General features: G+C 39.2%; 1 protein-coding gene across 3 annotated transcripts in view; it reads right to left on the bottom strand.

Moving 5' to 3' along the window:
* Positions 1-1418: 1418 nt before the first annotated feature.
* The window catches only part of CTNNA2 (catenin alpha 2), a 689583-nt gene continuing 673897 nt past the window's right edge, over positions 1419-17104 (bottom strand). For all 3 annotated transcript variants that reach the window (XM_067555203.1, XM_067555205.1, XM_067555204.1), the window contains one exon: positions 1419-2540. In XM_067555203.1, coding sequence (XP_067411304.1) covers positions 2253-2540 — 288 coding nt within the window. In that variant the 3' untranslated portion in view covers positions 1419-2252. The remainder of the gene's footprint in view (positions 2541-17104) is intronic.

Raw genomic sequence — 17104 nt, 5'->3', positions numbered from 1 at the left:
TGTTGCACTGACGTTCTGACAGACAATTGCTTATACCCCATCAATATATCCTGGACAAGCATACTAACTCAGCTTTCAAAATAATATGAAGCAGATAAATGCCATGTATGGTATATCTCACTCTTCTGCAAATTAGTGAATCAACAATGTAACGTTGTTCCCAAAAAAACAAACATCATTCTGGGAGGTACTAGCAGGAGCGTTGAAAGCAAGACACAAGATGTAATTTGTCAGCAATGCTCTGATTAGGCCTCAATTGGAGTATTGTGTCCAGTTCTGGGTGCCACATTTCAGGAACAATGTGGACAAATTGGAGACAGTCCAAAGGAGAGCAACAGAAATGATTAAAGGTCTAGAAAACATGACTTATGAGGGAAGATTGAAAAAACTGGGTTTGTTTAGTCTGGAGAAGAGAAGACTGAGGGAGGGACATGATAAAAGTTTTCTTCAAGTACATAAAATGTTGTTTCAAGAAGGAGGAGAAAAAGTGTTCTCTTTAGCCTCTGAGTATAGGAGAAGAAGCAATGAGCTTAAATTGCAACAAGGGCAGTATAGGTAGTATATTAGGAAAAACTTCCTAACTGTCAGGGTAGGTAAGCACTGGAATAAATTGCCTAGGGAGGTTGTGGAATCTCCATCATTGGAGGTTTTTAAGACCAGTTTAGACAAACATCTGTCAGGGATGATCTAGATAATACTTAGTCCTGTCTTGAGAGCAGAGGACTGGACCAGAACCTTCAGGATCTACACTTCTATGATTCTATTAATGTAAATTTTATTTCATGCTGTTTCATGAGAGGTCAAGAATGCTCTTGTAAGTTCTAGGAAATAACAATTAATTTAAACAAAAATACTTTCATGCTAATTGTCTTATATTCAAATATAGAAAAAACCCTGTTATAGTGATATTAACCCAATTAATATAGTTCAACCAATTCTTAGGCTGTAAAGTGAGTATAAGTTGATGCATTTTTTCAGTACAATACTGTTTAGACAGTGCTATTCAACCTGGCATGTCAAAATGATCTCCAAGGTGCTCAGACACCTAAATTAAATAGAGCTTTACAAACTCAGTACAAATTAACTACTGTGTTGCCACTTCAGGGGTGAAACCCAGCAGATATTTTCTGCCTCAGTACATGGGAGAATCTGTTTGAGGGCAATTGTTTTCTTGGTTTTCTATCAAATGAATAGGAGGGCATTCAGCTGAAGAATCACAGAATTGTATCTCACATACATGCTCCAAGCAAGGATTTGACACCCCTCCCCATCCTTGTTGTGAGAAATCAACACAACGCACTACTTTGCCCCTCCCTTCTCCCCAAAAATGCAAGCATCAATGCAAAATAAATTTATTTGCACCTCAATGCTATGATGAATGATATCTGTGCATTAAAAGATAGAAGTCATGTTCAGGATTCCAAGGTTAAATGAGTTTATTGAGATTTAGTGGTTACAATGGTATATTAGATACCTATAATCCAAGCAACACCTACATATTTGCCTCTAAATTCTCACATTATCAGTTTCAGTGTCTCTAAACATTCCACCACCAGGTCTTCTATTTCTAACAATAATATTATAATAATAATAATATAAAAGGCAATGTCAATCACCATATTGTGCTTCATACTTCACCATAAGGAATTCAATTGGCAAAAAGTAAAACTTTTTTTCATAGTAATGGGATTAATTGAAACATGATCATAGTCATAAACACTACCAGAATATAAAGAATATAATATGGATTAAAAGAAGCATTTTAAAATGGATTAGTTTTTATCCTTTTTCAAAATTCACATACTATGATGAAGATGACTTAAAAGTTAAATTGTTTAATTATTGGGCCACACATTTAAGCTTATTGGCTAGTACATTTTTGCACTGTAACAGAAGCAATACAAGCTTTATGGTCTACCAGTTTTTTTCATTTAATATACCTGCCAACTTAATGTTTCTTGCATGCATAAAGTTTTGCTTTTCAGTTTATTATTTACCCCCACACTTGTGGTGCAAATTCTTTGGCCAGTTTTATGCTATAGTTTAAAAAAGTAAGCTTGGGATAACTCCATGTAACATAGAATAGAACGTCCTGCATTGTGGGTTGCAGGTGGTTAATTATTTTAATAGCGCCTTAGGTTGCATGCAAATTGACACTGCTTCATTAGTATTTTCCCCATGCCAGACACATACAAGTCGGCAGGTATGCATACAAAAAGGAATATAAAACCCTCCTGGTAAAGCCTACTGTTTTAGAAGGAATCCATAGCTTTAAATTCACTTAAAGCCTGCACTGGGGAAATGTGTTTCTTCTGGGAACCTCTTCTCACTCTTGTCTGGTATTCTTCTGGCTTTTCTCTCTTTACTAAGGGTTTCTTCTCAGGGGCCTTCATCTTCCAAGACACAACAGGTGAGTTCACCGCAGCTGTACCATAGACCTTCTGATATTTTGTAGAAGCCACATAAGATGCTTTCACAGTAAGGACCACAGCGTTCATCAGATTTTTAGCTGCCTGGATGAGGGATGTAGCGCTGTCCAGCTGTGGACAGAAAACAGAATTAAATATGATGGGATTATTCCAGGACTCACATCCAGAAGGATTTGATAGATACTCTTACATCTGATTAGGTTTTCTTGCAGAAGGCCAGCAGAATATTATACAAAAAGAACAATATTTATACAGGACACACCCTGGTTTGTCACACACCTGTACCAGGAACAGCCCACCAGTAATGTGCACTGAATTAGAGAAGCTCTCATCTTTAGCCAGACTGCTTCCATTCAATCAGTGTGAAACACTCATTGATGTCACTGGGAGAAGAGTTAAACTAAAGCTAAACCCTTTGGGGAAATCCCACCTGAAAAGTTTAAAAGAGGTTGGGAAAACATCTAGGAGCAGAAAAGACAAAGTCATTGAGTGTAGATTTCACAATTATATGAGTATATAAAACAATGGTTTCACAATTATATATGTGTAAAATATGCATAATCTCACCCAGTGATTAGTGACTCCCTGTGTTTTACACCTTATCATTGCCTGCATTTTCCTACAAAAGGCTTTGATTTAGCAAACTACCCTTATTTATCATAGCATTTATCAATATGTTTAATTTTAAGCACGTGCTTAAATCGCATTGATGTAATAAGACCTAAACACGTGTTTAACTTTAAACCAATCGGACTTCAAGTCAACGGGATTTCATTAAGTGTTTAAGTAACTATGTGATTAAGGGTCATATTTTTAAAGGTATTCAGATATTTTTGGAGGCTGATTTTAGGTTTCAGACACAGATAGGTGCCTGGTGGGATTTTGGAGCTAGGTATCCAAGCACTTTTGAAATTCCCACTAGGGGCTAGATGCAAATTTAGATCCTCAAACTCCTAATTGACAACCCTGTAGGTGCCCAAAATCCCTAGCCACATAATTTTGACAGTAAAATCCTCATGGAGCCTAAATTTCTGGTGGTGTGTGTGTGCAGACTGCCATCTAAATCCTGACACTGCTGAGCTGCTTAACTCCCATTTTAGGCACAGCAGGATTACAAACTAGGCATTACCCAGCCTATTTTACCTGTGGGGCCTGATCTGGTAAGTGTGCTCTGAAAATGCCTTAGACCACATGTCCTGGATCAAAGCCTCACACAAAACACACTCAGAGCAATTTATCCAATAGCCCACTCACCCAGGATGTAGGACAGGGATTTGAACCAGCATCTCCCAGGTGCAGGGCAGTGCTTAAGTCACACCCAACTCCTCAGCATTTCCTAGTGGGTCGCTTAGATGGCTCCCGCCACAAATTGTTGGCTTTTTGTGAATCCCCTTTTTTAGGTCCCTCACTCTCTATTTGCATTGTCCAGGGAGCTGAAGATTTCATTTGGTGGCAGGGCACCTAAAATTAGGCATTGCAACACGAAACTTAAATCCCGTCTGTGGATCTAGCCCAAGGTCCCTATCTGCATCTTTAAGTGCCTATAAATCTTTTGAAAATCTGGCTTTAATGCTCAGAGACCCAAAGGTATTAAGGTGCCTAACTCCCACTGAGTTCAACCAATGAGAATTAGAGGCCAAAATACGTTTGAGGATCTGGACCCAAGTGACTTGCTAAATCAGGGCCCAAGTTAGCATGTTTGGATACTCCTTACCCCACTTTTGCAATGATTTAGCAAGTTTCTTGGTATTAAACCAACCAGGTCCTCATTCCAAGTGGCTTTATTTTCCTCTAAACCAACAGCATTTTCAGGCTTGTTGGGACTATGTCAGATGAGACGGCTTAACAAAACGGTGCTTCAATCCCACTCTAGAAGTCTTATGAAACTGACTGGGAGAGTAATGAGCCCCTTTCCTTCCTAGCTCCCTCCTGCCCCAGCTTTGGGATGATGCATTTTCATCTTTCACAACAATTTACAAGTGTAATTAAAAAGGCAAAACAAACACAAAGGCAACATCGAACAGGCATTGTACAGAATACATGGACACTATGAGAACACTTTGTGTAACTAAATAGAAGCAAGGATGTTGCCTTAATCACTGTGCTCAAAATATAACCAGACAGAAGAACTTCCCCCTCCAAGAATAGAAATGGGGGGGGAGGAGGAGAATGGGTAGTGTAGAAGTGTTAACATAGTGGCTTTGGAGGCATTAAGTCAATAAATGGAAATGCATTTATCCAAAGGCCAACAGGCTCTCTCTGATTCCCTTAACAGTAGCCTCACATTTATTTTTATTGTGTGTCAAGCACTTAAAGGTGTGCTAATCAAAACACAGGGAAATGAAAGAGATTTTTCCTGCATTTTAGAGAAGGGACAATCTAAATAAAATGGGATGTTATAGGGGAGAGCAACAAGACAATTGAAGGGGTGTGAGAACAGAGAAAGGTAAAACAAATAAGGTTGTGTGTTGTATAAGTTTTTGTGTCATTACATGTCTAAATAAACTTCGGTGTGTGAACCCATATGATTTTTAAAAGAAGGATATTTAAAAACCAAAGGAACTACTTTCCTCACTTCCTTTCTGAGCCGTGAGGTAGAGGCTGTGGAACTTTACAGGAATGAGGGAGGTAACCATGAGAGTGAGAACAATTTGTGAGTGGTGGGCTCATAAACATTGCAGAACCACATGCAGAAGCGAGGGCGGCAGTGGCAAAGTGGAAGGCCTAGCTCATCACGATATTCCAGAGGCCTGGGTGATGTGTGTAAGAGAGCAAGTGAATTCACAAAGCAGAAGGAAGCAGAGGGTGGAAAACAGGGATCCCTTATTGCCAGGAGAGAGTCACACACTGCAGCTTCTCCATGGAAATGGAGACGAAGATTCTACAGTCCCGGCTTTGTATAAAATTGGGACCTCCAAAATCCAGCAGGATGATATCTATACAACGCCTAGATTTTTAAAATGCATGCAGGTGATCTACATATAAAAACATCAGTGTGCTCTTCACCAGCACCCTGTTGCAGACCTTTGCACTCCACATGTACAATGTCTTACATTCCAGATTTTAATACAGAATGTTCACTGCACTGTTTACTTTGTATCCCACATTGTCAATGGGTATTTTATTGCCTCAGTCCTACATTTGTGCCGTTCCCTGAGATTACTACCTCGGGTGCAAGGGTGATTGGCTCTTATATCTCGCCAGGCTGCTTTCCTACACCTTACTGCTCCTTTCCCTCCTCTCTCTCTCTCTGCAATGACTTTTGGTTCTGCGTGCTTCCTTTTGTACCATCCTTTGTGGCTGATGTGCCCTAGGAGTCACATGCATATGTTATTGCACCTGATTTGAGGTCTTTCACTGCCTCTGCTAGGCCATTAACTCAAAGCAGAAGCCACTGGTTTGTCATTTGAAGGGCAAAGCATAATGACTGCACTTTTGTCAAAACCGTGCTGTTGGAGACTAGCTCATTCATATGTAGGCACTGCAGTCACTCACACACCACTTAGGTCTTAGTTGTTTGAGGCCCTTTTCAGGTCCCGTTCAGGAGTAAATCCTTACCTTGGTGCCTGGGGTATTACAAGGTATAGCGCTAGACATCAAGATAAGAATATATTTCCATAGTGCCAAATATTGCCTTCTAGTCTCCCTGCATAAAAGAGCTGAGATTGGTTTTGTGGATGGGTATGCACATTCTCATCATGGTGTCTAGAATGGGATTCACATGTAGCATCTGAGAACAGAACGTGGCTCTTAGATGGCTGCATTTCTAGATTTCCTGAACATCGCACTGAAAATGAATTCCTAATTAACAGAATGTAGAGTAAGCACAGCTTCATTTTCATGGATAGCAACACATTCCTATTCAATCTTTGCACTTGTTCATAATCTACTCTTGGGAATCTTCAGTTCAACTGTGGTGTACCGCTGGATATGAAGAGATAGCAAATTTGAGAAAGGGGCATCTGCACTTGCAGAATGAGGTGGAGCAAGAAATCCCAAAAACATTTGTCCCTCAAAGTATTTGAAAATATAGTAGAATTTTACTTTATGGCTTGAATTTATTCATCATCATGTGTCTCCACAATTGATAATTAATTGCTAATCCCTAGATGTAAGAGTGATTTTCACAGATCTAATCTGTATTTTTTGTTTATAAAAGAAATTATGTTTAAAGATGGACAGTAATGATATAATGGCAGGAACATGCCAATTTAATAGAAATATTGTTCAGGATAATAGTATTATACTATACCCAAAGTCCTGCCTGCTTTATAATCAGATCTATGTGTTTATTGGCACATAACAGATCGCTATTCAATTAGGATATTTTAAGTTTATTACTGAGGGCTACAATCAAACATTATTTATTTTTAAATGGTTCTTTTTGAAACTTCAGTGCATAGATATAGTATATGTATTGGTACAGTCAAGGAGTGTTTCCTTTGTAATCAATCAAGGCGGGTAAATTGACTTTTTGGGACAGCCATATTACTTTTGCGCTCCTATGAACTCCTTTCATCTGCAGATTTCAAAGAACTTGGCAAACTTTAATTTTCACAACAAATCTTTGAGGAAGGAATGATTATAGTCATTTGATAGACGGCGTGAACTGTAGTACAGAATGAATAAGGGAAGCATTTTCAAAACTTGTGAAGTTAGGCACCTAAGTTCATATTGACAGCCTGACCTAACAAACACTTACCCATATGTTTTAAGCTCATAAATAATTCCACGGAGGCCAGTGGGACTATTCATACACTTAAATGTAAGCATATGTATAAGTGTGAGAGGACAGGGGTCTTAGGATACATCTACACTGGAAAAAAAAAAAAAAAACAACAAACAACCCCACAGCAACGAGTCTCAGAGTCCAGATCAACTGACTTGGGATCACAGAGCTCATGTTATGGGGCTAAAAATAGCAGTGTAGGAGACATTCCGGCTCGAGCCAAAGTCGGGGTCCTGAAACCCGTGAATCTGGGCTCCAGCCTGGGTGGGAACATCTGCACTGCTATTTTTAGCCCCATGTGCATGCCCAAGTCAATTGATCTAGGCTCTGAGACTCCCCATTGCATGGGTTTGGGGTATTTCTTTTTTTTTTTTTGCAGTGTTGACGTACCCCGGGATACCAAAATAAGTGTCCAGATTTTCAAAGCTGCTGATCACACCTACAGCTTCCAGCAATGCCTCCTATTGTTCAGCACCTCAGAAAATCATATCACTTATTTTTGTGCCTCACTAATCACCTGTCCCTCCTTTTCAACCTGTTATTAAACCAGAAAAAGAGCTGCTCATCTTCAACAACACTAATCTAAGGATGAGTTCCAGACACCCCATCATTGGTCTTCATATTTATTTACATTGTAATATGCCTCCAAGCTCTGAAAGCTTAGGAGAGACATCAAAATCCCTTACTATTATTAGGCCCTGAATGTCCTCCAAACCTGCTCATAACTATCCCCCATATCCAATTTGGCCACCTAAGTGATTTCCTTATTGCCTCCAGGTCTTTCTCTGTAGTTTGGTTCCGCAAAGAAAAATTAATCTGAATGAGCATCACTTCAATTCACTTTTAGGCCTTGCTATGCCAGTTGGTACTTCAGTTTTAAGATGGGAGGTTGAAATCAGCAGAGTGACAATAATACAGAGCTGATGCAATAGTGAATCAGGACCTTGGTGTATTAATTTCCTACAAAATCGGGGCATAGAAACATGAATACTTTCCCAAACATGTAATGCTAATCATTGAAAAGGGGAAATTAACATTTAAAATAAAAGCAACAGCAGGACATTATTGTGTAGATGCAGAAAGCAAACTCCACTCCTTAACAATGGTAAGGAAATTATTAATGTGATGATACCCTTTGCGATTATTGCTAACACAGTATTTTTGACAAGCTATACAAGTGATATATTTTCAAGAGTTCTGCTACTTGGATCACTTTTTGCTTTCATTTAGGGAAAAAGCCCTCTAAATCATAAAAGATAAACTTAAGCTATTGTGCCATAAAATTTCAACAGCAAAGAAAGGTGGAGAAGGAATCACAATTCTTAAAGAAACTTGGAATCATTCCACTGGAGCCTGGTCATTCATTCAGGTTAAAATAGCCATCTATCCAAGAGAAGGCACAAATCATTTGGAAAAAAGACTTTGCTACAAGCTAACTTTGCAATTAATGAATGCAAGGTTAGAGAACTGGAGCAGCAGAGCCTATTATCTGCCAAGAAGGTAATTTCAGGTCTAAAAACTCCATAAGGCTTTGAGGGATGTTTGATCTGCTTATAAGCTGTGCTATATTTTCCCTGAAATATATGCAGAATTTTCCAGTGTCTTGTGGCAATAAGGATGTTTTGCTTCTTTTACAGGCACATCATAATCATAAGTGTCTGAATAAAACAAGAAATAGCTACAAAACTAAAGGATGGGCGGAGGAAAGATTTCTAATGTTTTCCCCAACAATATGAAAAAACAGAAGAATGTTTTCCCCTTCCTTTTATTACATAAAATCATGCCTCAGTTTTAAAAGGAAAAGCATTTTCTCTCCAGCAGTTAGCTTATGATTTAGAAAAGGAGAGAGAGTGCAGCTAGCAGAAGGGAGGGAACCCTGATCTTTGACAATCCAATCTGTTTTTTCAATGCAATGCTCATCTTTTTCTCCCCTTGGTGAGAAAGTGGTGTACCTGGAATAGGAAAAAAAGAAGTTACAGAATAGCTGGATATGTTAGATGTATTCAGGTCAGCAGGTCCTGATGATATTCACCCTAGGGGACTTAAGGAACTACCTGAATCAATCGTGAAACTGTTAGCGATTATCTTAAAGAACTCATGGAGAAGTGTTGAGGTCCCAGGAGTCTGGAGAAGGGCAAACATAATACTTATCTTTAAAAAGGGGAACAAAGAGGACCTAGGGAATTTTAGACCAATCACCTTAACTTCAACACCTGGAAACATAGCGGAACAAATTATTGAAAATCAGTTTGTGAGCATCTACAGGAGAAAAGGGTAATAAGTAATAGGCAAAATGGATTTGGGAAAACCAAATCATACCAAACTGATCTAATTTCTTTTTTTGACAGGGTTAATGAATAGGGTGGAAGCAGTATATGTGATATCTTGGCTTTAGTAAGGCTTTTGACACAATCCCACAGAACAGTCTCATAAACCAACTCAGAAAATGTGGTCTAGATGAAATTACTATAGATGTGTGCATAACTGGTTGAAAGACCATAATCAAAGAATAATTATCAATGGTTCACTGTCAAATTGGGAAGACATACCTAGTAGGATCAAGCAGGGATCTATCATGAGTCTGGTGCTATTCACTATTTTCATAAATGACTTGTATAAGGGAATAAACACAAACTGCTCAAAATATCAGCAGATGACACTAAACTGGGAGAGGCTGCAAGCACTTTGGAGGACAGGATTAGAATTCAAAATGACCTTGACAGATTGGTCTGAAAGCACCAAGATGAAAGTCAATAAAGACAAGTGCAAAGTACTACATTTTGGAAGAAAAAAACCCCATATGTTCCACACAAAAAAAGGGAGGTTAGGGAAGGGAATAAGGCACTAAGTACTGGTGGGAGAGTATAGTAGAATACATATTGAATATGAGCCAAAAATGTAATGTAGTTGTCAAAAAGGCTAATATAATTCTGGGGTGTATTAACAGGAGACTTGTACATAAGACGCAAGAGGCAAATGATCTGCTCTACTTGACCTTAGTGAGGCCTCAGCTGCAGGATTGTGTCCAGTTTTGGATGCCACACTTTAAGAAAGATGGACAAATTGGAGAGTCTAGAGGAGAGCAACAAAAAAGATTGAAGTTTCAGAAAACCAGACCTTTGAGGAAAGGTAAAAAAAAAAAAAACTGGGCATGTTTAGTCTTGAGATAAGAAGACTGAAGAGGGAGACTTGATAACAGTCTTCAAATCCATTAAGGGCTTCTATGAAGAGAACTATGATCAATTGTTTTCCATGTGCATTGAAGATAGGACAAGAAATAATGGTTTTAATTTGAAGCAAGGGAGATTTAGGTTTGATATTATGTAAAATTTTCTAACTATAAGGATGGTTAAATACTGGAATAGGCTTCCAAGGGAGGTTGTGGATTTCCCATCACTGAAGGTTTTTTAAGAACAGGTTAGACAAACACGTGTCAGAAATTATATAGTGCCATCTGAGATGGTACCATCTCAGTCTGGAGGGCTGGATTACAGGACCTCTCAAGGTCCCCTCCAGCCTTACATTTCTATGATTCTATGAGAAGAGCTGTCTGAGGAGCACACTTAGTGTTGATTTTAATAGATCTTGGATAACTGGGGAATTTCCAGAGGACTGGAAGAAAGCTAATGTAGAACTAATATTTTAAACGGGTAAATGGGATGACCCGGGTAATTATAGACCTCTCAGCCTGATATCAGTCTTGGGTAAAGTAGTGAAATGACTAATATGGGACTTGATTAAAAAGAACTAAAAGAGGGTAATATAATTAATTACACTGAACATGGGTTTATGGAAAATAAAACTTTCCAAACTAGCTTGATATAATTTTTTGATGAGATTACAATTTCATTTGATAAAGGTACTAGTATTGATGTATTGACTTCTGTGTGGCATAGGACTCGGTTCAACACAACAGTTTGATCAAGAAACCCGAATACAAAATCAAAAAGGTGAACTTCAGATCTACTAAAAACTGGCTGATAGGTCTCAAAATATAATTGTAAACTGGAAATCATCACTGAGTAGGTGTGTTTCTAGTGGGGTCACACAGGGATCTGTTCTTGGTCTTACTCTAGTTAATATTTTTACCAGTGACATGGAAGAAAACATAAAATCATCACTGATAAAGTGTGCAGATGAAATAAATAACAACGAAGAGCCCAGGTCACTGATGCATTGTGTCAGCATGCTAAGCAATCCAGATCACTAGCAAACAATGTGAGTTTCAATACAGACAAATGTCAGGTCATTTTAGGAACAAAGAATATAGGCCACATCTGCAACGTGGGGGACTCTATCCTGAGAAGCAGTGACTTGGAAAAAAACTCGATGGATATTCAGCTGAACACGAGCTTCCTGTATGATGCAGTGACTAAAAGGGCTGATGCAATGCTTGAATGTATAAATAGGGAAATATTGAAGAACAGTAAAGAAATAACATCTCCGTATTTGGCATTGGTGTAATCATGCAATACTGTGTCCAGTTCTCATATCCACGATTCAAGAATGCTGTTGATAAACTGGAGAAGATTCATAGGAAAGCCTCAAGAATGATTAAAGCACTGACTTACAGCAGAAGACTCAAGGAGCTCAATTGTTTAGCTTAACAAAAGAAGGTAAGGGGTTACTTGATCACACTCTGTACGTACCTACATGGGTAACAGAAATTTGATAATAAAGAACTTTTCAACCTAGCAGACAAAGGCATAACAAGATGCAATGGCTGAAAGTTGAAACTAGAAAAATTCAGCCTCATAATGAGATGTACATTTTTAACAGAGAGGGTAAATAACCACTGGAATACTTTACTAAGGGTTGTGGTGGATTCTCAATTACTGGAAACGTTTAAAACAAAGTTGGCTGTTTTTCAAAAAGATATGTTCAACTACAACTACTGGACATAAAACAGGAATGAATACGGGAAAGTCCTTTAGCCTGTCTTATGCAAGAGTCCCAGACTAGACAATGACAGGCTTTCAAATTGATGAATTATTAATTATTACTATTAGTATTAATGACTATTGTTTAGTCTGGTTGGCTTTATCAGGGAAGTTTGTTGTCGTTTTTAAATTATCTTATTCTTGGTTGTCGTATATTTTAAATGTCACAAAAGCACCTAGAGCCATTGGGATGGGCACTGAGCACCACTGTAAGGGCTAGATTGAAATGTGGATTATATAACTGTGCAGGACCCTCTTACACCCCTACTCTGGCTAACAGAACCGGAGTTCCTGGGTGCACAGAAATAAGCAGTGCTATGCACCTGCTTTCTTCATCCCCAGATCAGGTAGCAAGGAAGAGGTGTGAGATGGATGGAGCCTTGGATCCACCCCAGCCCACTGTTGTAGGGCTAGTACCCACCAATTAACTTCTGGTATAGGCCAACAGTAAACTAGTATTCCCTGGGAGCCAAGAGGAAGCAAGGGAGGAATTGCGACTCAGAAAGGCGTATGACGAAGAATGCCTCCTAGAGCTACCACTGTTGGCAACAGTCCTTGCTCAGAGACGTGTCTTAAGGCAAAGGACAAGTGTACACTACAAAATTAAGTCAGCCTAAGTTATGTTGATATACACCCATCACGGTAATTGAATCGGTTTACATGTCCACACTATGCTCCTTTTTTCGCTGGTCCGCATCCTCACCAGGAGCACTTGCACTGATTTAGCTGCCAGTGTGGGGCATTGTGGAATGGTTTCTGAAAGGCAGAAACAGTCAATGTAAGCAAAGCCGTGTCTGCACTGACACTGCATCGACCTAACTGCATTGACTTAAGCGCTACGCCTTTCACAGAGGTGGAGTTATTAATTCACTGTAGTGGCCGAGTTACATCAGTAGGAGTTACATTTTAGTGTAGACACAGAGTTAGGTCGATGTCAGCTGCCTTATATTGACCTAACTCTGTAAAATAGACCAGGCCAAAATCTAGTCCTATGTAAATAAATGAATATTTTCTCACAATTATAGTAATGCCCTCTTACATTTCTGTAATGCTTTCCATCCCACAGCATTTTATAGATTTACAAATATGTATTACCAACAACCAACACGGGAATCACTACACCCACCACTCAAATGCAGCCATCTGTGGGGTAGAACACAGCTGCTATGAACAGTAACACTATACAACAATCTAAGTCCCTAATCTAGTAACTCATTTAAGCACATGAGATATTCCACTGAATTCAAATGGAATAAAGTGCTCTGCTGGATCTGGGGCCAGGACCTGGAGAAAAGAAAAGTGCAGTAATCAGTTGAAACAACATTGCAATGTAACCCGAATTGGAATGTGGCCACAACACTAATGTTAAAAAGGTTTCATGGTTAGCTAGAGAAAACAGAATATAGTCCCCCTTTCCTTGCTGTTTTCCCATTGGATTGTAATTAACTTATTTCTCTGGACATGTTGAATTTTTAATTCGTTTAGGTAGGTGGTTGTGTTTCATAACTCGCCAATTCACTGATTACTTGTTGTCATTTGCATTTTTTCAATTATAGGTAGGTAAACCATAGGGAATCCCAAACAGACTTAGTTATATTGCACAAATTCTGCATCCTTAATATGGCTTTTAATACCATCTCTCTTACCACAATGGGAAACAGACAATTGTACCAAGAACTATGGGTAGGTCCTACATATAATGGGAATCATTGCCATTTTGAGATCAGAGTTATGTTGGATTTGATTGGTTACCAGTTTCATTATGACAATATCCAAAACCATATGTATATAAGTAGTGTTCTAATAAAAGAAGACACACAGAGAGGCAAACACACACAATATTGAGAGACTGAGAGGACACATTTGTATTGATGAATAAATCATTTTGCCAACATTAATTGTCAAGAATAGAAAAAGAAAAAAATAGATCCCATTTTATTTTCTGTGTATGGAAGTCTCTATTTAATATAAATAGGTATTTAATTTGTGATGATAAAAAAAACAGAGATAAATGTAGTAATAAAAGATAATTAACTGAATTTAGCTTTTTTGAAAGTCATATTTAATTAATTAAACAAAGACATAGTCCTTGAAGAAGTGACTGATATTATTTTATCTGTAATAATAGGTTATAACACGTAATTTAAATTACATTAATTTTAAATTAAACCGGTTGACCCATAACTCTTTACAGTTAGAGGGCATGTGAATGATCCTAAAAGTTAACATAAATATACACATCAGCCCTACAAAAACTTTCACTTTGTTTTTATCCTCTCCAACTACCAAGAGATAAAGAACACCGGACTGAAATATCAGGACTCTTCTTTATGTCACAGTGAAACCTATTTTAAGTCATCAGACATGAATCCAGCGCAAAACAGTCGTACAGTAGAGGAGGTCTTAAATTTAATGGTCAAATGGTAGTGGAGTAGAAAGTTTTAAGATATGTTAAAGTGTTAATTTAAGATGGGGTTTGCTGTGTGGAGGTAGTCACTAGTGCATGTTTCATTATTACACTGCCTCTATGTGCATACCACTTGTGGCGGCATGTAGGTATAGGTAGCTACCCTCCACAATCAAAAGCAGACTGGGTCCACCCTTTGGTGTGTAGCTACATGTCTTAGTGAAAGGCTACGGTGGGGAGGAGGCAGCGGGAAAGGCTCAGCAGCAGGGAACTGCCAGAGCTTTTTCCCACTGCCTCCCCACTGCTAATGTCCTTCCCGTCTGCTGAAGCTTTTTCCTTCGGCAGGGAAAGGCTCTGGCAGCTTCTTGCTGTCAGAGTCTTTTCTCACTGCAGGGAGCTGCCGGAGCCTTTCCCTGTCACAGGGAGCTGCCGGAGCGTTTTCCTGTTGCCTCTTGACTGCTGGAGTCCTTCCCCACTGTTTGGTCTTTTCACTGCTAAAAACAGCAGCATCGGCAGGGAAGGCACTGCTTGGGTGCGTAGAGAGCCATGTAGGATATATACCTGAGTACATATCCACAGGATTCAGGTGTGTCTTTCCTCACCTAAGAAGTGCCTCACCCTCTACCCTGCTATTTCTACCCGTGCTACGGGGGCATGCAGTGTATATACTCTACCCTCCACTGAACGGAGTGCACAGTGTAGATGTGCCTTTATAGTCATAGAGTGTAAGGCCAGAAGGGACTACCGGATCATCTAGTCTGACTTCCTGTGTATTAGATACAAATAATACCACCCACACACTAACCCCATTGAAATCCCCTTCTGATTTTATTTACACTGGTGCATGGTCCTGATTCAGCAAGGTAATTAAGCACATGCCTAACTTTAAAGGGATTTCAAATAAGACTACTCACTCACTTTGGGTTCGGTACGTGCTTAAGTACCGTGCTGAATCAGGGTCTAAATCCAGAATACCTACAATGGATTCAGTGTAACTTAGTCCTGGGTCTACACTACAGACTTCTGTCAGCACAGATATGTTGGTCATGGACGTGAAGAGGTATGGTTCCTTGACCAATGTAGTTATGGCAATAATGTAGATACAGTGTGGACACAGCTACACCAGCAAATCTGCACTTTTACCAGCATATTTTGTTTCACTTGCTGGGGGAGGTTTAATTAGATCAGTGCAAAGTGGAGCTTTGCTGGTACAGCTGCGTCCACATCAGGAGCACTTTGCTTGTATTGTTTCTTCTCGCCTTCACCTTGTCCTGCTAGTGGGGATCAGCAGCTCTTCTTCATGTCCATGTCCAAGCATTCCCATCGAGTACTTTGTCAAAGCTGACACTGACTTTCTCCATCTCCTGCAGCATCTCGAGGCCACCTTATTTTGGCTCTTCCTCCTGGTTTTTGTCCCTCAATGACTAGATCTGATACTCTCTGACAAACACACCCCACATCTCATTATCTCACATGACCCAACCATCTCAGTTGATATTTCCTCCGTTTTTACGTGATGAGGCCACCTGCATGATGTCTCATACCATATCACTGTGTAGTCCCATCAACTCTCATGTCACTCTGCGTCCACCTAAGCATTCTCCTTTTGGCAGCATGAAGTAGTTGTTCTTTTCTCTTGTTCATTCACTGGCTTTCTGACCCATATACCATGGATAGCCTAATCATGGTCTCACACGCTTTGCTCTTCAGTTTACTTGGCATGTTCTTATTGCAGAGAATTCCTGTCAAATCCCTCCATTTGCACCAAGAGCTCTTCATGCGACTCCCAATATCTACTACAGGTTCCTATCATGGTTCAACCCTGACTTGAGGTATTTATATTGTTGCACACACTTTAACGCTATACCATCTAATTTCACTGGCTTCTCATTGTCCCATGTATTCCATGTATTCCATCTTTTGTTGGCTGATTCATAAACAATTTTCTTCTAATGCAGCCCTCCAGTGTAGTGATTTTGCTATGCCATTTAAAAAAAAAGGCAACATAGTGGTATTGCTATATCAGTAAAATGTTCCTAGTGTAGTTATGGCCTTACATGAGATTCTGGCCCATTCGTTCTAGCACTGGACAATATATTGGACCAGATCCTCAGCTGGGGTAAATCAATGGAGCTAATTTCAATGGAGCTAGGGCACTTTGCATCAGGCTGGCTGATTAGGTCAGCTAGATCATGCCCCTGACAGTGCAGGATTGGTTTCTATTGCACATTTTCTAGAATGATAGAATCTAGAGTAAGGGAGACTTGTTACTGGAGCACAAAGAATCAGATTTATGTGCTTTAGCAGTAATTCATTAGCAGTAATTCCATTCCAGCTGAAATTTTGGAAATTGCTTTATCAAAATACCATTCTTATGTCAATGGCTGACATCCCAAATTGTCAGCATTTATCTTTTGAATGAAGTATGATGAGAACACATATTTTAACACCTGAAATGAAAATATGGAACACAAGCCAAATGGAAGCCACTGAGTTTTTAATGCTGTCCAGCTATTACTATTTAAGTATTATTATTATTGGCTTCTCTCCATCCTGATAGGAACTGAATGTTAAAAAACTGTACTTTCTTCCATGAATC

The sequence above is a fragment of the Emydura macquarii genome, unplaced genomic scaffold, assembly GCF_026122565.2.
Source record: "Emydura macquarii macquarii isolate MOO-44397 ecotype Brisbane River unplaced genomic scaffold, CSIRO-AGI_Emac_v2 contig_1568, whole genome shotgun sequence".
Classification (NCBI taxonomy): Eukaryota; Metazoa; Chordata; order Testudines; family Chelidae; genus Emydura; species Emydura macquarii.
This window is presented reverse-complemented; position numbering and strand designations above follow the sequence as displayed.